This window comes from Maniola jurtina, chromosome 2 (genome assembly GCF_905333055.1).
Source record: "Maniola jurtina chromosome 2, ilManJurt1.1, whole genome shotgun sequence".
NCBI classification, from domain to species: Eukaryota; Metazoa; Arthropoda; class Insecta; order Lepidoptera; family Nymphalidae; genus Maniola; species Maniola jurtina.
This window is the reverse complement of record NC_060030.1, coordinates 11299421-11323399: the sequence shown is the minus strand read 5'-3', so window position 1 is coordinate 11323399 and position 23979 is coordinate 11299421. Positions and strand designations below refer to the sequence as shown.

Below are 23979 nucleotides of genomic sequence, written 5' to 3'. Positions count from 1 at the left end.
AGAGTTCTCACTGGATTTTTAAAACCTAAATCCACTCAGACGAAGTCGCGGGTACCAGCTAATAAATAATATAGGTACTTACGTAACTTACCTACCTAAGCTCGTAACATTTACATAAAGCTTTCGTGTAACTCCCACTCACTTTATCGGATTTCGTTGATTAGAAACTTCGCAAATCATATTCAATGGATTTCGGGAAAGAATTAGAAGTCCATTAGACTTATCGAAATCCTCTCTTAATGTCAAAATGCTCCCGCCAACTTTCCAATAAGAAAACATTTAAATTCCATTACAGTTTTGGAAGGCAAGCCCAAAGTTTCATTCACATTCGTTTTTATAAAAGGCAAATTAAAATGGGCTTTGCTAATTTCACCGGCTGGGAAAGATTTTCCAACAAATTTGGCGGTTTCGATCGATGACGTTTGTAATGGAAAAGTTCAATAGGCAACAACAAAGGCCGATACAAGTTAACGAAGCTCACGAAAGCGAAATTCACGACGGCAGCGCGCCCTGGCGGACAGGAAATTAAAAGACAAAAGAGTACCGCTCAGAACAATGTTGGCTCGGAAATGGAGGGCGTCCCTTTCGCTTCTTTATCAGGGGCCGCTTACCCGCGATCACCTTAGACACTTAGAGTTTAAACCAAGTTGGACGGTGAATCGGTGTTATTAAAAGTCATTATACCCTTTAAAGTGACGGTTATGACACCAATCTACGTTCAATAGTCACGACCTAGATGCTTTCACGAATGCTATTTACTTTAACCATATTTGGTGTGCTGTCAAATTTAGAACGAACGTTATTATAGAACGTTCTTTATTGTTATTTGCTACGAAAATGCTTGGAAATCTTTTGTTTTAATAAAATAACTTTTTCACAATTATAGTCCATCTTAGTTTAAAATTGCATAGGCAGGTACGCTTAGCTTTTAGACGGGCAAGAGCACTTTACCTTGAACTGCATCATTGCTTACCAATTGTGTGATTGCTATCTGGAATCACATCGCTGCTTGATTTATTTTCGTACCAATCATTCATCATCATCACCTCAACCATCAGCAGCATCGACCCACTACTAAATATGAGCGTATCCTAAGAATGAGAAAGGTATAGGTCATTGGCCAAATGCGGATTGGTAGATTTCACACACATATGAGAACATAAAAGAGAACTCATAGTTTCATGATGTTTTCTTTTACCGTTAAATCAAGTTATCCATCCATCCATCAGCCTGTATGTGTCCACTGTTGGACATACGCCTTTCTAAGAGCGCGCCACCAAATACGGTCCTCCGCCTTTCTCATCCAACCGCTCCCCGCCACCTTCTTCAGGTCATCGCTCCAGCGGGCAGGAGGTCGTCCCACACTGCGCTTACCCTTACGCGGTCTACACCCCAGAACACGTCTGCCCCATCGGCCGCCGGTTCTACGACAGACATCACCTGCCTTTTGCCTACTTCAGCTTGCTAATCCTTTGAGCTATGTCGGTCGCTTTTGTTCTTCTGGGAATTTCCTCGTTCCGGATAAATCAAGTGATAATTATTAATGCACATAATAATATGTATTTTGTCATGTAATTAAATTGGTGCTTTCGGAATATACTGGAATTAATCCGGTCTTATACGGGAATCTCTAATGTGTATCGAATGTGCGTAGACATATGGTTTCTGTAATTCAGGCGAGCTGAAGTAATCCATTTGTACCTACGGGACGATATCCAATTTCTAAGGGAGAGACTTCTCACATACCTACTCGGGGAAGCATTTATGTTTTATTATCATTAGACTCTTTTGAATTTTTTTTTTTCAAAATGTCAATGCTTCTTTAAATTTATACAAGTGTAAATTAAAAATTTATAACACTCCCAACAAATGAAAGTTACAGTAACTAGAAAAGAGCTGATAACTTTCAAACGGCTGAACCGATTTTCTTGGATTATAGCTAAGAACACTCTCGATCAAGCCACCTTTCAAACAAAAAAAAAAACTAAATTAAAATCGGTTCATTAGTTTAGGAGCTACGATGCCACAGACAGATACACAGATACACACGTCAAACTTATAACACCTCTCTTTTTCGTCGGGGCTAAAAATGATATATGTGCCTTTTTGTGATGGGTTGGATAGAATGCGCAAACACAACGTAAGTTACATCTCTCTTGCAGATATCGCATTGACAAAGCGTTTGCTACTGATTGTACTTGACCTAGTTGAAATAGCTGTAGTAGCTTGGATTGTTTTCCTACAAGCATATCGTAGCTATTTATAAGCCACGATTATTGCAAGCCAGCAATGTTAACAAAATATAGTAGTAAGTATTGAAATTGATAGGTAAAGGGTACAGTATACAAGTGTTGTATATTTGCATAATAGTAATGCGTTTCCATTTGCGCCTGCTGTTTATACTGAAAAGACTAGTGAACTCGTGTTATTAAGCCGAGGATAACTGGCAAAGCGACAGGATGAACTCCATAATCTGACGCTGTTTCCTAATTCAATTTGCATTCGGAATCAAAAACTTTCCGTGACACTGTTTTGCATTATTAATACTTTGGCATGGCGTGATCTCCACAGAGACGCACTAGAAGCCATAAATTGAATTCCAACCTTCGCAATTAGTTATTCCCGCGCGTGAAAACTTTCGAGATCGTTCGCCTTCGTTAACAGATGTTACGGTGCTATTCATTATACATTCCGTCGAATTGTAAAGCCGAACATTTAATTTAAAGTACCTAATGCTCCTTTGTTAAACACTGCAGCATTTTGTAAGGTATTGTGGAATCATTTGGGCATTGGAGGATTAGCGAAACGGGTTCTAGCCGCTAGCTCTGAATTTATAGGGAACATTCATCTTAACGTGGACCACGTAATACATAAAGGGTAGGCAATATTTTCTTCAAATAGCGTACGTGGAACTAGCTGCTTGGATATTAACCCTAACGCCATATGTGTTCGTGATATAGGGGTAATGTACGAAATAAAAAACTATCGATTTCATTGTTGAAACCATTCTGAATAATTTGTCATTTGTCAAAGGTCAATTAACCAATATTCTCAACGCACGGGCTTCTCTAGTTCAAGGCCTTTCTTTAAGGGCAAAAGACTAAAAGGTCATCATTTTACGCTCACTGCCCAAAGGCGATGGAAAAGGAACTAGGTAATATAAATACAGTATAATACTGTTAATGGTATATTTTATGAAGTAAAGTTATTTTTGGTGTAATAACAAAATCTCAGATGTCGAAAAAGGCAGAAATTCCTTTTATCACGTTAATTTGGGTAACCATTTCGCTCCCCTAACGCAGAAGATGTAAGGTGTGTTTGTTATCTGCACTCCTTCGTTGAAATTTTATTAAGATCATGTCTAATGATAACGTTGTAAATATTTTTTATTTCTCGTATTCTAAGGCTTTTTACCGACGCTTTATTTTAAAAGGAAATTACAAACCGCAATAAATATATTACTTCAAAGCAAAGAAATATCCACAAAACGAGATTTTCTTTTATTCAAGTAATTATGTCTAATGTTTTAGAACATTACTGTTATAGGGTATGATTAAGTTGAAAACTCTTATTATCTTTGCTTCTTGTTGTGTTTTGATGAGAAATAAGGAAATGATTTTTCTTTTCTTTTCTTTGCAGGTCCCAGGTGGCGTATACATGAGATGTTATGGGCTCACGCGGCATAGGAAAGTGGCTTTGGTTGGTGGTAGTAGTAGCATGGGCATGTGGCGCTGCAGCGCGAACGTTATGTCCGCCGAGATGCGCGTGCGACGACGCCATGCGCGCAGCTTCTTGCGCCAACGCTGGCCTCGAAATAGTACCCATTCAGCTCAACCCAGAAGCTACGCACATCAATCTCACGCACAACACCATCGCCGATCTACTATACACCTTCACCTTCTACTCGCAGCTGACCATCCTCGACATTTCTTACAACAGAGTACAGGATTTAGGTAGTAAAAATTTTGACAACAATATGGAGATGACGCATCTAAATGTAAGTCACAATACGCTCAAGCGACTGGACAAAGATACTTTCGTCGGCCTGAAGAGATTGATTGACTTAAATTTATCAAATAATGATATATCGAATATACACCCTCAGACATTTAAGGATCTCGCCGTTTTAGAAAGACTCGACTTATCAAACAATAGATTAGTGAGTTTCGAACCTGAAACATTCGAGCCCCTATCATCGCTCAAAATATTGTCACTGAAAAACAACTCCATTTTAGAAATCCCATCGCCAAACCTATTTTTTGTTGTTCGCTTGGAATATTTGGACCTTTCTGAAAATTTAATCCAACGAATAGATAAACACGGGATTCCTTATTTAAAAGAGCTAAAGCACTTAGACTTTAATAACAATATAATTGAAGGCGTGGACCAGTTGGGCCTGCACAATTTACCTTCGCTACGCCACTTGGATCTGAGCGATAACAATTTAACATCGATCCCTACATCTGCTCTTTCGAAACTATCAAACTTGTCGCATTTGTACTTAAGCGGAAACTTCTTTCATAACATTTCATCGCTGTCTTTCCAAAGTCTTTTCCATTTAAAACATTTACACTTGAGTAGGCTTTATGACTTAGAGAAGATTGATTCTAGGGCTTATGTGGATAATATAAACTTGCAAAAGATATGGATGAACGAAAACTTAAAAGTAAGAGAAGTCCCTTCGAGACTATTCCATGGTAATCCAAAGCTGACTCATATTTACATAAGAAATAACGCACTGGAAACACTCGAAGCATCACACTTTCCAATAGATACGCTTCAAGAACTTGAAATTTCTGGAAATCCATTTTCGTGCAATTGTTCTCTATTATGGCTCTGGAAACTTGGTAGAAATAATGAAATACGCGGTAAAAAGTCTGATAATACAAGTGCCATACTTAAAATAGATTACGAAGATGTGAAATGTTCTGCGCCAGGGCATTTGAAAGGTGTATTGTTTGTACAAATTCCGGAATCTGAATTTGGATGCTCAAATGGATGGGTAGTAGTCGCGGTTGTGGTGCTAACTGTTAGTATAATAATAAGTGTGGTCGGGGTTGTACTGTACTTCATGGGCCCGCTGAAAAGATGTAAGGGAGATAAGTCAAAGCAAGTAATGACCAGTGTAATGTTAAATGGCGATGTATCCAAAATAGGTAATGGTTTAGGGTATTCTACGCGTAGCAGGGAGTCGGAGACAAAGAGAGACGTCGACCGGTATCTGATGATTGGATCAACGGTGACAAATAACTTTCATTCATTAAACCCTCCGTGGAATAGTGTAGATAAAAGCCCGTACTATCAAGAGGATAGTGAGGAGCATATTTATCAACAATTTGCCTATGAAACAATACCCCACCATAGAACCCCAGAGAAACCGCACATAGTGTACGTTTAACAAAAGTTTTCTATTACGGACAATTTGAAAAACGTAATTTCATGTCTTCGTCGTGTTACGGAGGACATTTAAAAGGTAGTGATCGACGGAGTCAATGGTTTCTGCAATAATGTAAATAGTCATGTTTAAAATTGTAATATGTGATAGCTTTGTATATAGATATGTAAATATAAAATGTAATAATTTTTACTGATAAAGACATTCTCGATTTTGTACTTAAATTGTTTAGTAATGTTGTACGTTAAAACTTCGAATTATTTTGCCAATTAAGGATCTATTGATGTAGAGATGATTTGTTTATGTTTGGACTTACGTCACTCGTTTGTAGAAAGAGCGAACACATTCGAACTGTATTTATAGAAAAAAAAAATGACTTTTTTGGCTTTTCTACAAACTAGTTACATATATGTATTACATAAACAGTAAATGATGATCAGACGTGACTTAATGTACAGACATAATATTATATTGTACTTTGTAGATTGTTTTGTTTCCTAGTTCCTCTCCCTTATGAAACCATTTGTAAAGTAACTTAAAATAGTCATGTCATGTATATGTAATTATTATGTGAATATTCATGTATAATTCCATAGTAGTTATACGTATATTTTCAGAATTAGAACACCAAACATGATGAGAACTTTGTACAAATAATTATGAGCAATATAGATTACTAATTTGAAATACTATAATAATATGTTAATTTTTATTAAAACATTGTTATAGCGTATAATTGTATTTAATAAAGAAAAAATACAGAATAATCTGATTATCAGTACTGCTTAGAAAAACATAGCCTATCTACATAGCACAAGGTACTAAAACATTTGCTAGCAAATTAATTTAAAGTACCTCACCAACTTTTATACTACCACAATAAGTAATTGTAATTAGGTGAATATCGCATTTAAATCGTAACAATCTTGTTTTGAAAAGATAATTCTGCCAATAATAGTAACTATAGTGCATTGAGAGGGGTCTCTCCGTCACTCGCTTCATACAAACGTAGTTCCAATTTCATTTGAATATTAAGCAACCAAAGCACCTGCAAAATTTTATGGACTTTGGTTGCTTAATATTCAAATGAAATTGGAACTACGATTGTATGAAGCGAGTGACGGAGAGAGCCCTGTTAATCAAAAGTCATAATGGAACAAACTTTTGTTTCATTTATGTTTCTGAACTGCCTTTTCTTCCTCTGCCTAAATTATAATATTGTTTAAAAAAATATGAGCACTTTCTTTTCTGTTTAATAAAGTCAGAATTAACATATATTTTTATTTTATTGTATGCGTTAATTGATGATTTATATTCACATAAGAGGATGTAAAGATGTTATAACAATATTACGCAAAGTAAATAATATGACCTAGCGTAGATGTCGCGCGGTCGTCCCGTGTGTAAATAATGAAATAACCTTTCTCATATCACAATTATTTTGTAAACAAAACATGCTAATTGCTAACAAATGTTTTAGTGTGTCCACAATTTATCATAATAATATAGAAATAATACGAACCAGCTGCTCTGATGGTGAGGGGTACAAAATGAAATAAGTACATTATTTATTGGCTATTTTTGTAGGTTCATTTCAAGAGACTTATTTGGATTATTATGTTGGAAAGATATTAAATTAATATTTTTATACTTAGGGAATATTAATTGTATTGTAAGTATGGTACTAAGTTTCTAGCTAAGCCTTCTTACTCACATCAAGACGACTTCATTGGAATAAACGACTAAATTCATACAAAACTTAGTCAACGTTACGTATTGGGTAGAGCAGATATAGTTTTTTATTTAATCCATATTTAGATTAATTGTAAAAAATAATATGAGTAAATATTTAAAAATATTTTACTCATATTTCAATTGAAAGATGATATAATTTGTTAGACCATATTAGATTCCAAGTATTTATTAGTTCTAGCGTATGGTGGTATGATGGTACCTTTAAATTTGATTGATGTTATCCCTAAATTCCCTCAGGAACTCAGCTATTACGTCTATCTAGATAAACTTCAATATTAAAACATTGTCTAAAGACAAAGTTTCATCCAAATCGTGCCATTTTCGAGAATCGAATTCCATATTATAAGTATAAGAATTGCTTGTTTATATTATAGGATTTAACCAATACTACCTACCTATGCCTAATAAAGAAATTCGTAAAGCTAGAGACTTAGAACCATATTAGATAAAAATAATAGCTAAAAATTAACCTTGCAGTACACTTTTTTCTATATATCTCATATACGTTTCATAAAAGTATGCCTATTTCATAACCAACATTATACCTATTCAGATAGTACAGTCATAGTGATAGTGTAAGACTATTTATACATACTTACTACTTTTAAACTTTTGTTATGGAACTTATTTAAATATATAATGCATTGAAACAAACGACAAATAAACAATTAAAACATTTACTTTGATTTTTCATTTTTACATATCCTACTCTAATTCGGGATCTTTAAGTCTGCAATATGACGTAAAAATTGATTCCGTTGATATAACTATATTACTCATTCTTTACCAACTATTATTTTTTATGCCTTACATATTCAAGGAACCAGAAGCTTAATTTTATATAATCCGCCAAACCAACGAAATCTGTATGGTACGCAGCACACACCACTCGACGCGCGTTTCGCCCCGACACCGGAGCATCCTCAGGAGATGTAGACCTTTGAATTGCAGTCTTTGCAATCAGACATTGTAAGGTCTACATCCATACCATACAGATTTCGTTGGTTTGGCGGATTTTAGCAATTTAAGCTTTTGGTTCCTTGTATATCATGGACTTCCGCAAAATAACGCCTGCTTCTATAATGCCTTACATATTGCTCAAAATTTGATCACAATCGGTCCACTAGAATAGTTTGACTGGTATATTTTGCGGGCAATATCGAGGGCATTCGCTAGATTTGCGGACAAAATGGGCAATCGCTAGATTATTAAAAGCTTGCAAATCATGAAAGTCCTGAAACTTCTTTCACCTATGCTGGCATCTTCGGTTATGGAAGGTCATTACTGCCACACGATTGTAACTGTAGAGTCTGACCCTTGCCTGCTTTGTTCCATGAAAATACCATATAGAGCTAATCATAATCAAGGGACATAAATACATTCCTTAAACGCTGGCAACGCATTGGCGATTAATTTGGTTCATGGGAGGCGCTAATCAAACCGAAAAATAAAATAAAAATATCTATAGCAGACTAATTTGCAGTAAGCCGTTATAAGTTACTATAACTAGTAGATGTCCGCAACTTTACCCGCAAATATATATTTTTTTTTAATTTCGTGGGAGCTTTTTTATTTTTCGAGATAGGAAGAACCTGTAAAACCTATTAAAGACTATTAATGACCTAGATATTATCCAGGTCATTAACTAAATTCATACAAAAAATCACGTCGCTTTGATACTCTGTTGTGGCGTGACTGAAGGACAACCAACAAACAATCAGACTTTCGCATTATTTTATATTATGATAGTGGTGCATAATTCTCCAAGGGATTTAATATGATCTTGCTTATAGCAAGACTAGAATCAAATTAATCCCAATTCCCACACACAATCCCGCAAAATATTAACCGGAATCCGCTGATCCGTAGACATAATGGGAAATGATCCCTTGCAGGCTGCATTCGGGACCGTCCCTCCGGCACCATAACGCGTGGTGTCGCGAAATAAATCTTACTGCCCTAGCTGAAATGAAGCTACAGCCTCTAGGCGGTAAGATAAACGTGATAATAGACGAGCCAATTTAGTTGGTACTGATGACGACGTGTCTGATAGTGTGTATAGTACCTAAGTACTTCCTGTGTGGTTTATAATCCAGCTTGATCAGACTGAACAGTAACTGACTCAAGTATTATTACTGGCTAACAATCCAGCTTAGGTTGACAGCTTTCTTTGTAGCAAGTCTATAAAATTAGTTAACCTAATACCAAGCCTAATACCTACAATTTTGCTGTTGCAGTTATCGCCTGAACATCGACGTTGCATTTAATTTTTTTCATTCAGATTTATTCATATCGGTTATCACCCAACTAGTATATAATAGTGTATTTTTGCTTCAAAACATTTAGCTCAATCACTTTTTTGCACACACTTACCACGCAAGATAGCATTTTACTATCCGACGAAAACGTCAGTGGATGTTTTATGTGATTATAAGATACTAGAGGAGGAAGATATTAGATACAATAACTACCTCGGTACCAAATTACATACAAAGCAGATGGGGTTTTAGGAATCCCGTGGGAACTCTTTGATTTTCCGGGATAAAAAGTAGCCTGTGTCCGTCCCCGGATATAAGCTAACGCTGTACCAAATATCGTCAGAATCGGTTAATTTTTTTGTTCACTATGTAAAAACATGCTTTCATTCGTCCTTCAGTTGCATAGCTAATATCCTTTTTTCGGGCATGAAACATATTCTGGACTGTCTTTCATCTGAGCGGGCCCCTTACGCTTGGTGTCGCAAAATAAATCTAGCCACCCCAGCTAAAACGAATAACGACGCTACAGCCTCCTCGCGGTCGGATAAAAGGGTCTTTATTTTTCCCGTTAAAGCCTTTTATGTGATGTAGTTTGATTGGTCGGTGGTTTATTGCCCGTTGATTGCTACCTTTCCCTTTTGATGTCTACACAGCGTGTAATGTGAAAACTCTGCCATTTTTTAATTATTATTTAGAAATAAATCACAAGATTTTTTAAAGTTAGAAATTAGTTTATTCCTGAGTTATTTTATTTTTACTATTTGAGAAATGGATATGAATAAAATGCTGGCACTCACTCTTCACTTGAATATAAGCCCATAGGTAGATTGGCCTACAGTTAAAATTATATTATATCTTCATTCGACTTAACTTTTTAGCAAACAATCTGCATGTGCTACTTTTTAACTTTAGGTACGTACGTTTAATCATTAATCGTAAATATTAAAATAAGTACATATTATTGTTTTTATGGAAGTATTATAAGTAAAATATATTTCAAATATTCACACCTTTTTTAAACAAAACCATTTATTACAAAGTCCGTTCAAATATAGATATCCTGATGTACGCCGTAAAATTTTAAACACGTTCAGGTAAAATTGAAATAAACTGAGTTACAGCTCAACACAAAACGAAATTTTTAATGGACACAAAGCCGGAATTATAAACAAGCGGAAGCGACGCTCGAATTTCGCGGAACTTGGTGCAGACTAATAAATTAAAAGCCAATAGACATTGAGCCGGATAGGAAACGTATTTCGGAAAAATTGGAAAGGGCTCCGAAATTTATACTACGATTTCGGTCCTTTACCGAGACCATTAAAACTGTCCGTCCATCCGGATTGCAGATTCAAACTGAAACGGCCCACTGTCACGAATCTAAAAACATTTATCACTCTCGATTTTCCGCCCATAGCCCTGAGCAAGAACCGTAACCATGTTACGTTCTGCCAAACGTTGGGCCAACCACGGACTTGGGCAATTCTGCTAACTTAGCTTTTTTACCAAGTGCGGCCCGAATACTCTGTGCGACACATTTTCTATAGCGACTTTGGCAAGGTTTTGCCATAAAGTCGCGAGAAAGCGTTGTCACCTTTATTGTGCTTAGGCTGTTGGTGAAAAGGCAATACAAATGTATACCAAAGATATTGTTATGAAACTTCAGACAGGCAATGCTCATTCGTATTTTAAAAGAAGAAGATTAATCGTAATGCGTGTGTGTGTGATTCGCATCGCGTAGCGGCATAGATTACATATTACCTAGATAGGTACTGGCACTCTGTTTACGCCTCTTTGGGTAAAACTACACCTACGAGCATGCTTTAAAATATGGTTACCAGGTCGTTGGTATGAACTTAAAGGCGAGAGATAAGTTGATTTGCCGACATAAACAAAGTAGTAATCGAACAAGAAAAACAACACATTTCCCAAAACTTGTTAATGGATTATTTAAAATTCTTATAGAAAATCATAGACTGTCCCAGCCCAGTCCCATTAATTTTAATTTCTTTCGAGAACCCACTATGCTTGTGCGCATATTAAACTTGTCATTATCAAAGAGGGTTTTCCAAGTAGGCAAGTGAAAATGATAATGTACTGGGTAAAACAATAGTTAACGTGACAATGTCGATGCTTTGTACGTTTACCAAATAACGCGCTACGTAGAACTAGTGCACCACTATTCGAAGTAATTTTAATTATAGACGGGCTATTGTACAATATGAGCACTTTGGCATTCATTTCTAGAATAGAGAATGACATATTATATTTCTCAGAAATTTGCGTCACTCTGTACAATTACCTACCTGAATATTTTAGTCTAATTTAATATTTTAAGGTTCTAGTCTGGAACTTTCGATAATTATTTAGTCCAACCTTTTACAGTTATAATGGTGATATCTAACAGTTAATTTTTAGTTCATTCAGCATCCTTCACTCAGAATGATACGATTGTAGTAAGCTTCACTTAACATTTAGTGTTTATTTCATGTCAATCGGTTCATAAATAAAAAAGTTATGTCAATTTAAAGAATCACGGCGAACATTTTTAACGTACAGAGTAGGTACGCACTACACGCCTCGCGCCTGAGCGTCCGTGGCTATATAAAGCGCGGTCACTATTCCACGCGAACGAAGTCGCGGGCACAGCTAGTATTTAATATAATATGTAGTTATAGCGGCAATATTGTGTGAAAATTTCAACTCTTCGGTTCACAAGATACAGCCCGGTGACATATCGATGGACAGACGGACGAACGGACAGCGGAGGCTTTGTAATAAGGTTGTAGGAAGGTACCAACTCTTCGGGTACGAAACCCGAAGACAATACATATTTCAAAAAATTTTGGGCTACTAAAATTTCTTATAGAAAATCATAACCTGTCTCAGCCCAGACCCTGCAATATTTTTAATTTCTTATCCTTTCAAGAACCTACTATCCTTGTGTGCACTTTAAAATTATCATTACGGAAACCCTAAAAATGGACGTGGAATGAAACCAAAATGAATCCATCACTACAATGAACATTCAATCTAATGCACCGTCTGATTTCACTTTTTAAGGATCTACCCAAAAAATTTTCGCTGTCAGGGTAACACGGAATGACGAGCGGAAAAACAATCTATAGTTTTTCATATAATATGAGTAGAAATCTGTAAATCTGCCGGGATCGCCACCCGAGTCGCAGCATACTTCGCAAAAGTTCGTGGGCAGGCGGTAAAACTTTTACACTATTCAAATTGCTATATTAAATACACAACACTACGAAGCAGTCACACGTAGAGTTTTTGCCTGTTGAAATATCTTGAAAAGCCTCTTAATTAAACGAAAACATATTCGAATTTACTTTAAAATGCGACACTTAATTACGTTGTAAGTATTTATTTCACAGAATGTAGGATTAAATGTTACAATTTTGTCGACGGCACGTTAAAAATTCAATTATTCCACCACAATTATTCGTTATTCGCATTAAACGGGAAACAGGAGGTAAATGCGTTCCGGTAATGAGTTTCACTAGCAACAAGTTGATTATGATAAAGTCATTTGCGCCGGCATCAGGCGATGACGCTCATTGGCAGGCGATGAACGGCGTACATTATGTCTCTTGTAATATTAAATAGCTTTATTAAGGGGCATTGCAGTGGAGTCCATGAAAATAAATTGGAAACAAAAAGGCCTTATCTTTACCAATTTAATAAATAAATTATTATTAGTTCTTTATTATTGTATTTGATGCACAACCAATCCATAATATTATATTATGCCAAAAGTCTGTCTATTGCCTTTTTACGGTCAATTCGCATAACCAAGTTTGACGAAATGTGGTAAAGATACAGATGCATCCTGGATACTTATACTTTTTATTAATAATGTTATCTAAATAAAACAATTTTATAAACAACTAATATCTAAAGAAATATCTAATATCGGTTAAGATGCATACATCTGGGATATAAGCATGGCAAGTTGCATAATATTATCGCAGCTGTGCGCACATCCCTGGGGGCCTACTGCCGTATTTTGACAGCTACTGTGCAATCACCTATGATTGGCCGATACTTACTAGGTATTGGCTGAAATTCATTGTTGCAAGAATATACCACAAATTTAACCAATCACAACAATTGCGATTGTACCTACTAGCAATATATTTGATGCAGCTTTTGTTGCAGTCTACACAAGACACGAGTAGCATAATCCACCATAGATCACTAAGATTTGCTTTTACTGGTAGAATGGTGAAATGGCAGAGCCAATTTCTTTCTAGAGAATACACAGCAATTTTTAGCAAGCACTTACCGCAAAGAAAATGTAAAATAAAATAGAATAAAAAAGCGCACCAATTAATTTACCTATCATTATTTAAAGTTACGTAAGCAATAATAATAGAAACCGGTGCCTATACGGGTGGCCTGTTTAAAAGGCTATTATTTAAATTAATTGCCCTCAGTATACCTATTATTGTCACCTGTTAAACCAAGCCCACCTTTTTTATATAATTGCCTATTTACTACTATCGAATTAAAAATAATGACCTTCGTATAGGTAGGTTTACGTGCAAAGGGGAGTTGATTGCATTGGTTGAAAGTTTTACTGTTATATTCATCCACACAACACGAACATTTCTACCATAATGGCGTGCATTTACTGCTTATTCCTATAATAAAAGGGTGTGTGAGGGCACCAGGACCTGTGCAGTCCTATAATGGAGATAAATGAATGTCAAAGCGCCCAAATTGCCGTACGGTGGTACGTCGAAAAGTAAAATTACTCTGAAAAGTAAACCCACTAGCCCCTTGTAATGGAGTAAACGTGTAGAACATTTATATTACAATTAGCCATTGTTTTAACTCGGTTTCACGGTTGCTGTTTTAAGCCTGCAGTGTGTGGAAAATTAAAGTGTAAAGCTTGCATTAATAATAATGTACATTTGCCAAGAGATTTTAAGAATGCATACGGTCGTGCATATGCAATGGTTATATCCATTTAACCTACAATCTTTTTTAAAGACCCAAAAGATGTTGGGTGTTATAAGTTTGACGTGTGTATCTGTGTATCTGTCTGTGGCATCGTAGCTCCAAAACGAATGAACCGATTTTAATTCCGTTTTTTTTAGTTTGAAAGGCGGCTTGATAGAGAGTGTGAGCTATAATCGAAGAAAATCGTTTCAGCCGTTTGAAAGTTATCAGCTCTTTTCTAGTTTTCTTATAGAAGTTTTTGTGTCGGGGGTTTTTTAAATTTTAAGTTATTCTTAGCTGACTTAAGAGGTAAGTCGCTTCTCGTAGAAACGCGTAAGAAACGAGCTATGAGCGGCGCATACGACGTTTTTGTAAACTATGAAACCGTAAAAGTGAAAAATGCGTAAGCGACGTATTTCTTCTTGAAATTTTTGCGGTTTATAATAATAATCATTGGAAATCAGTCGAGAAAAATAATTTTCCAAAATTGTTATAATATTACGTAAATATCGAAGTTCATTCAAGCAAATTCTAATATTGTATTGAGACGGCATGGATTGCCCATTTTCTTTATAATAGTCAAATAGAGGTCCCGTCGAGCGAATTATATTTATCAAATGTTCGTGAGGAGCTAATATTACATAAATATTATAAGAAAGAAAAATATTTTTTTAAATAATATAATTTCTTTCTTACTTACTTTGGTTATAGGTATGTATTTACTTATCATAAGAATTTATAAACGATTGGTTTCTTTATTTGATGTCCAAAAATGGTTATAAAATTAGGGTTATTATCGTAGGGAATTTGGTATTTTTTTAAACGGCTGGGTTTCGTGTTTATTCTATTTCAACTGCCATTGTGTAAAACCAATTGTATGTGGGGTAGCATGCGGGTTGCGGCAAGGTGACAGCGACGTTGGATTACTTGATTTCTAACATTGGAATTCATAATCCAGATGCAAGCTTCTTTAGTGGACAATACGGACGGCACAAAGGTTGAATATGACAGATGCCCTTTAAGAAACCCCTAACTTGACTATGAATTTTAGTGTAAGTCAACGAGAAGCCTTACTCTACCTCACGAGCCGTCTCAGTGAAAAGATGGGCCTACAATAAAATATATGTTTCTAGTTTTAAGGTGTGAGTTGTATTCCAATGTATTAACTGCAGATAAGCCGAACCGAATCAACCAGAAACAAACTTCCGAACAATTAAACTAAATCACGTAAAAGGCTTTAACGGGAAAAATAAAGACCTTCCCGACCGCGAGGAGGCCGTACCGCTTCAGGGGTGGCAAGATTTATTTCACGACACCTCTCGTTATAGTACTAAAGGGACGAAAATGCAACGTGCAAGGGATGATTTTTCTTTATGGCGAAGGATCAGCACATGACATCTCAGTTAATATTTAGTGATATTGGGTTTTGTTTTTGATTTTGATAAGTTTGAACAAAATACGAGTCCTCCGATCCCCGATGCTACCTTTAGGCTTAGGAGCTCTGTACTGTACGCTAAGTTATAATACTAAGAGTAGATATTTTTTTGTGCAACTAATTAGCTTAAAAAATAATTTCAACATTACTAATTTCAAACTATTTAAGCGATAAGCGCAGTTAAAGTTTATTCAGATTTCATAAATTTTCTTCTCTTAAATTTTAGATTTTGCCACGCCACGCTGCGCCAGATCAAAAACCATTACAAATCTCTTCCTTCCTCTACTACTAGTAATGAAGAAAATAGGGGCGAAGTTACCAAGTAACTTAAGATTAAGTTTGTTTAAAGTTAAGTTAATCTATGTTTAATGATTAGCTATTAAAGCTACACGACTTATTGGGTAAGATTAGACGATAAAATTGCGATGAAAAGTGTGTAGCCTTAATTGGTAGTTAAGGTATTACGTGATCGGCTGTGCAGGTCAGAGATAGGTACATCATTTCACGGATATCGTGTGAAAAATAATGTGAAAAGCCATTTCATATCTAACCCTTGCTACTTGCTTTAAAATTTTTCAAAGTTTGAAAATTATTATATTTAATCCCACTTTATTGTTTAGATTACGCGCGCACACAGTCGTCGACCTGAACTAAATAGCGCGCGAGCGAGAACACTCGCATTGCTACATGTTAGAAAGGCAAAACCACCTATTCAATTAATGTAGCAAATAATCACTTGCTATATTTCACTAAAAGTGAATTTTCGCATTTATTACTGTAGGTGAGTGCGAAAATTCGCTTCTCGTGAAACCAACCTGTAGAATCAATAACCTTGTTTTAGAAAGTCATTGTGTAGAATATAAACGCTTTTGGTATGATCAATACCTACTATATTCTATAATTCTTATTTAAATTTATGTGGTAAACGATCGAAAGTGTGAAAAATTGAAAAATCACCAGTGAAATCACTGTGAAGAAAAATAACAATTTCACGAAATGAAAATGATTTAAAATTAGCGATTATGACCATCGCTAGTGCAGGTACTACGTATAACCTGGCTTCCTCTAAATAAGTTATACGAGTTTCGTGCAGATCTAGATTGGATGTGGTTACGTGCTCTTAATCGCTCTGTAATTAAAATTTAATTTTTCAACACGAAGAAAGTCTTCAAATGTTTTTATTTTGTATAAAGTAGGTCGAGCTTGACAAGGAAGTTGGTTTCTTTAAAATGTTATACTTAATAAAAACATTTTAATTTTTAATAAAGTAAATTACTTAATGGCTACATTTATAAGTATTGTTGTACTTTTTTTTTGGATACTATTCAACGTCTCATAAAAAAGGTTAATTTCGCCAAGATAGCAAGACACCCGAGGTGATCGCTTCCGTTCGTATTTGCAATGCACATTAGGGAATGAGGTTCCGATAATGTAGTAGTATAAGTGTAAATAAATTTTATAGTCCAAGATAAAACCCATTACGCGTGGTTTACGAGAGGCACTCCCCTAATGATGCGAGTGCAGGGGCTGGTTGCGTTGGGGGTGTATAAGAGGCTGGACATACGAACAGACGCGTGACGGTAGCAGCACAACAGAACGTCACAATGAACGCGTGTACATTGTACAATTTAAAATACTAGGAAGCAATGAATGAAGCAATAATGAAGCATTTTTATTAACCCCCGACCCAAAAAGAGGGGTGTTATATGTTTGACGTGTGTATCTGTCTGTGGCATCGTAGCTCCTAAACTAATGAACCGATTTTAATTTAGTTTTTTTTGTTTGAAAGGTGGCTTGATCGAGAGTGTTTTTAGCTATAATCCAAGAAAATCTGTTCAACCGTCTGAAAGTTATCAGCTCTTTTCTAGTTACTGTAACCTTTACTTCTCGGGGGTGTTATAAATTTTTAATTTACACTTGTGAGAAAAACTTTTTTTAACCTGTCTTGACTAATAAAATTATGTCTTTCAACGGTACAAATTGTACGCAGGAGACAGTGAAATTTTTCTGTCTATTAGGGGAGGAGGTTGCCATTGCCTACAGTCAAGATGATTCGTAGGTACGCATCTGCTGTGCCACATTTGGATACCTTGCTCATATATTGGGTACAACATCTACGAGTCTCGTTTGACACATCGCTGTCTCGCGGTAGGATGTCTGTACATACCTTTACCGCTTATAACAAGTAGTCAGTTACTACGTTGTCCGTAGTACCTATACGTTGGTACCTAGTCGTTCACACGCAATGGGCAATGCGTGTTTCACGACTACATTATGTTAACTGTAGTTAGGGTGATATAACAAATTAGGGTAGAGATCAAGGAGCAAGTGCTGTATTTTTCTGCATACACGTTTTTGTCTGCAGCTCCACCCGGGCAAGGATTTGGTCGGTATTTGACGTATGTATCTGTGTATCTGTCTGTGGCATCGTAGCTCCTAAACTAATGAACCGATTTTAATTTAGTTTTTTTGTTTGAAAGATGATCGAGCTTGATCGAGAGTGTTCTTAGCTATAATCCAAGAAAATCGATTCAGCCGTTTGAAAGTTATCAGATCTTTTCTAGTCACTGTAACCTTCACTTGTCGGGGATGTTATAAATTTTTAATTTACACTTGTAATTTATGGCATTCTTCTTGTAACTGAGCATTTTAGTGAGAGAGTGTCAGTAAATCAGAAGTGATTGCGATGATTAGGTTATTATTGTAGTTCTCAAACTTTGGTGCTATTAGGCCTGCAGATCAGTAGATTATTTAGATTTATTTAACATTTTCGTTTTTGTAAAAACAAGCAAGTCATAGATCTCAATTGAGTTTCTAATTAAGTTCAAAAAGGGGTAGTATGAAAAAATGGCAATTTCGTAACGTCCGTCCGCAAAGTTAAAATGAACGAAATAAAGTTTGAGTTTGCGTATAATAATTACTCGGCATTTTCTTTATTAGCATATTACATTGCGTCGGAACGTTTCATTTCATGGGAAATGATGCGTTGTTGTTTTAAATTAAAAAGGATAACAAATCACCTCGCTCATGGCTAAAAGGGTTTGCGTTTTTGTTCTACCTTGCATTATCTCAATGGTAAAGCTTTGTTTATTGTTATTTTTATGTAAAATACTTTTTCAAACTGTCATAGCTCATTTACACATTATCACGAGGATGACAGGGAATGCGCGACGGCTCAAGATTTGCATGACCGATTTTGACGAAACTTGGTACAGTTATAGCTTGCATTTCGAGGACAACAGATACAGGCTACTTTTATTGCGGAAAATCAAAGAGTTTCTTCTTCTTCTTCTTCTCTCTGGGCTGGTTTCCGCACTTAAACGTTTCCGTCTGTTGTGCGTATCAAAGAGTTTATAGTAATTATTAAAAAACCGGTCAAGTGCGAGTCAGACTCGCGTACCGAGGGTTCCGTACTCATATATTTGTCAAAAATGAAACAGGTTTAAATTTGTTTTTGTGATGTAACCACAAATTCACGGTTATCAGATTTTTTTCCTTTACTTGTGTTTTGAAACCTACCTACCTGCCAAATTTCATGGTTCTAGGTCAACGGGAAGTAAGAACCCTATAGGTTTTCTTGACAGACACGACTGACGGACAGACAGACAGACAATAAAGTAATTCTATAAGGGTTCCGTTTTCCCTTTTGAGGTACGGAACCCTAAAAACCTAAATCCAAGCGGATGAAGTCGCGGGCATCATCTGTATACGCACGTAGGTATATTGTTATATAAAAGGCGCGTGTTAAAAGCTTTCAGAGCTGGATCAGCACTGGTTTCAGCGAGATAGTTGGCTCGTGCATGGTAATGTTTCGAGAAGCGCGTATTTTACTGTTTTTTAAAAGGATTCGATACAGTCGGGGTGGTTTCGCCCGTTTTTAAAACGAACGTTTCCAATAGACAGAGGCGGGAAACAATTTCCATATAGACAGTCAGACACCGTATACTTTTATGTTTATTTTTTTTCTAAGGTTTCTAAAGACTAGGGGGGAAAGATAACTTTGCAGATGAAGTCGTGGACGTAAACTCATCTGTCTCTACTATGAGTTTTACTTTTCTGTTTATTTCTGTGTTTGTGCATCACGCAAAATTAGTGGATCAACGACCTCAATAATAAAGTATACTACCAGAGTGAACTAGAGTGAGGGAACTCTAAGTTTGACGATATTTCATATTAGGCTATGGTGACATAAAATCAAAGATAAATAGGGCTACTTTGGGGCTATCTGCGTCAAAAGTGCTAACATGTGAAGCCTGCCAGTGATGTCGAAGCCTCGACGTTTTTTTGGAAGTTTCCCTATTGTCGTGAACGCTTTTTTGCTCGCGGAATTCCGCTTGATTAGTCCCTAGACTCCCTAGCCATGTAATCTTCAAAGTATACAATTTTGTTTTATATATAAAGCTAAATAATCAAAACCAGTTGAGTAGAACTCGATATGCACCTTGACTAGCATTAGGAAAGTACATTAAAGCTAAGTAATTTTATCTAACTTTAAGTCATTTTATCTACCTTTTTATATTATTATTTAAATTAAAAAGCATAAGTGCTCATTTACTTAATGTACGTTGCAGCTGTTGAATAACTACTTTATATACAGTTCAAATCCACTGAGAGCTGCGTTATAAAGCATCTGCAGCGGTATTTACCTATTTTATAGTAAAAAAGTTTTTATAACTAGTATACTAATATTTATTAAAACATAGGTATATGTACTTAGTTTATATAGAAGTAGAGTTATCCTCTTTATTTATGACTAGGTAATTAATGATGTCCTACTCATACCTACCACTCCGTAATTCATTAAATATTCCATTATCTTTTTAGTAATAATTAAGAGCGTACGATATTAATTTATAAATTACATCAAAATATTATTAATGTTATTAGCTTTGAAATTATGAGCCCTAGAGCATTTTATTTGTGTAGACTGCACGCTACAAGCGTATTACCTAAAACCAGTGTCATGCCTCAGTAATTTACATCACACTTCACACTTCACACTGATATTATAAAGGCGAAAGTTTGTATGTGTGTGTGTGTGTGTGTGTGTGTGTGTGTGTGTGTGTGTGTGTGTGTGTGTGTGTGTGTGTGTGTGTGTGTGTGTGTGTGTGTGTGTGTGTGTGTGTGTGTGTGTGTATGTTTGTTACTCCTTCACGCAAGAACTACTAGACGGATTTGGCTGAAATTCGGAATGGAGATAGATAATATCCTGGATTAGCACATAGGCTACTTTTTATCCCGGAAAACCAAAGAGTTCCCAGAAGTCGTGGGTGTCAGCTAGTATTGTATAAACACTGGTTTCAAATAATCCTGCAGCCCAACAGAATTTGTGTGATGCATATAAGAGTAAATATTTCTGTAAATATTTTTTTTTTTTAGTTTTGATTGTGATTCATATTATGAGCTCTTGGAGATCGTGAATGGAAAACAGTTAGCAGCTAATTTTATGATTATTTATTATTAACTATTCTTTTAAATGTGCTTACGTAAAAATGTAGTACATAGTGATGCTTACAATTTAAAAAAAATAACTAACTATACCTCAGTTCACGACAGTTAGTGAACTTCTAACACAAGTGTAAATTAAAAATTTATAACACCCCCGGCAAGTAAAGGTTACAGTAACTAGAAAAGAGTTGATAACTATCAAACGGCTGCTAAGATAGCTAAGAACACTCTCGATCAAGCCACCTTTCAAACAAAAAAAAACTAAATTAAAATCGATTCATTAGTTTAGGAGCTACGATGCCACAGACAGATACACAGATACACAAATACACAGACCCCAATGCTTCTCTAGTGCCGTCGCCGCTTGGCCACAAGTTCATTCTAACTTGGGCGTCACAGCTTGACCGCTACATGGTATAGTCTGGTGTAACAGCATCACTTCTTCACTTTGGCATCATTATTCTAAAAAACTAGTGCTGTAAGGCTACATCAGACAAGCAGATTTATCCAAATAAATTATGTTTTATTTCTACCGAATAATTATTATTTCCCTTTAATAACACAAGCTTTAAATAAATGTGTCTACCCACACCTCGCTTTTACGAAAAATGGCATAAATTAAACGCTCCGAAAACGAATTTATCTTTTTTTACCATCAGCATACTAATGCTAGCAGCCCTCAATCCTCCAGGGTGGCCTCCGCATCAATAAAATTAACATTGTAATCCACTTTAACTTACCAAAAAATTACAAGTAAAACGTGTTTATCATTTCTCACAGATTCGTGGAAGAAAATGGTTGCTCTTTTTTCCAAGCTTTATGCTTTTGTATGACGAATTAAATAAAACCAGGTTGACTTATTTAGTTGATAAGAAACGCATTTCAGAAGAACTAAACAGGTTATAAATTGACTCTATAATTATAAAATATTTTCAAATCCTGTTTTTTTTCATATATTTTGCACAATAACATTTGAATAAAAGCTTTTAATTGACTTTTGGTTATACTACATCTGTTTAATTGATTTTGATGGAATTTGGTACAGAGACAAATTGTTTAACGTGGATGCATAAAAGCTAGTTATAGAATGATATAGGTATAATGTATTTCGTTGTATTTTATATTCAAGGTAACGTAAAATGTATCCACGTTTGAATAATTAAAACGCCTAACTAATTAGGTATCGGCTTCAATTAAGAGAGACGTAGAAGATTACAAAGTATGTAGGCCTACGAAGTGTACTGAATTATTTAACGACTTTTTAATGCTTGATTGCTTAAAGAAAGCTACCTACTTCTTTGACGCATTTTTTGCTGAAAATGTTTTATTTAACTTAAAAGGAAATTAAACCGTTATTTTAGTAATGTAACTAAAATCTCTTATTTTTTGTAGACGCAACGTCATAAAGTTAAATCATCGAGCATATTTACAAAAAAACATCACTACCCATATTATAACAATGAAAATGTGGTTTTTTTGTCCTTTATCACGTTTCAACAAAGCAATGGATCCACGTGATTTTTTGCATTCAGAGTACTAGGTATAGCTAAAAATCTGGAATGTAACATAGGCTAGTTAGTTTTTGTCCCGGAAGATCAAACAGTTCCTATGGGATTCTTAAAATCCTAAATCCACATGAACGAAATCAGAATCAGTTAGTCATTTTAACAATATTGTGAGTATGTAAGTAGGTACCTAGTGTAAGAAAATATTTTGCAATATTCAAAACTGTATTACTGCTATTTTATGAAAGCGACTTTATTCAATTTATTTCTCACAGGGCTGACAGAAATGTGATGCACAACAGAATCTTATTAGGCGCCTCCTCGAAAGAATTATCCGCTTTACGAATCACATTATAAAATGCATTGTAGGTACATGTTAGGGCAGACTTCAGACAAGACGCAATGTCTCTTCATGGCCTTTCTACACCAAATTCAAATGGTGTGTATAATAAGACGTATGAAATAAATTTTGAGTAAACTTTTCACACAAATAATACATAAATTGTGGAATTTCTGTATGCTGAAAAAGAATTTCAATTTCGAAATATTCATTATGTGAAACTGCCATACCCTTCCAAGTTTGCCTGCTTCCATCTTAGATTGCATCATCACTTACCATCAGGTGAGATCGCAGTATCGCTAGCTTGTAACAGAATTTAAAATACAAGTGTAAATTAAAAATTTATAACACCCCCGACAAGTGAAGGTTACAGTAACTAGAAAAGAGCTGATAATTTCAGTAACTAGAAAAGAGCTGATAACTTTCAAACGGCTGAACCGATTTTCTTGGATTATAGCTAAGAACACTTTCGATCAAGCCACCTTTCAAATAAAAAAAAAAATTAAAATCGGTTCATTAGGAGCTACGATGCTACAGACAGATAGGTACACAGATACACAGGTACACACATCAAACTTATAACACCCCTCTCTTTGGGTCAGGGGTTAAAAAGTTGTCTAATGTGTGTAACGTCTCTAATTTTTGGAATTAGACAGTTCGCGGATCCGATGTCAAATGCAATAATGCATAAAGTTTCCTAATGAGTTTCACCTCGGTTGAGACCACAAATTGGATTATTAATGTTAATACCCACCACGATTCTGCGGGGCGCACTGCTCTGCGGGGTATAATTTTGCTACTTCTTATATGACTGTCAATGATACAGTCAACCAAAGAAATGCAGTTCTTTAGAAATATAAGTATTCCTTTAAATCAGTGGT

At 35.6% G+C, this 23979-nt stretch overlaps 1 protein-coding gene across 1 annotated transcript in view; it reads left to right on the top strand.

The window, feature by feature from the left end:
• Positions 1-6397, top strand: part of LOC123871235 (protein artichoke-like) — a 129331-nt gene extending 122934 nt beyond the window's left edge. Inside the window, exon 3 of the mRNA XM_045914923.1 lies at positions 3640-6397. Coding sequence (XP_045770879.1) covers positions 3668-5398 — 1731 coding nt within the window. The 5' untranslated portion in view covers positions 3640-3667 and the 3' untranslated portion in view covers positions 5399-6397. The remainder of the gene's footprint in view (positions 1-3639) is intronic.
• Positions 6398-23979: the final 17582 nt, after the last annotated feature.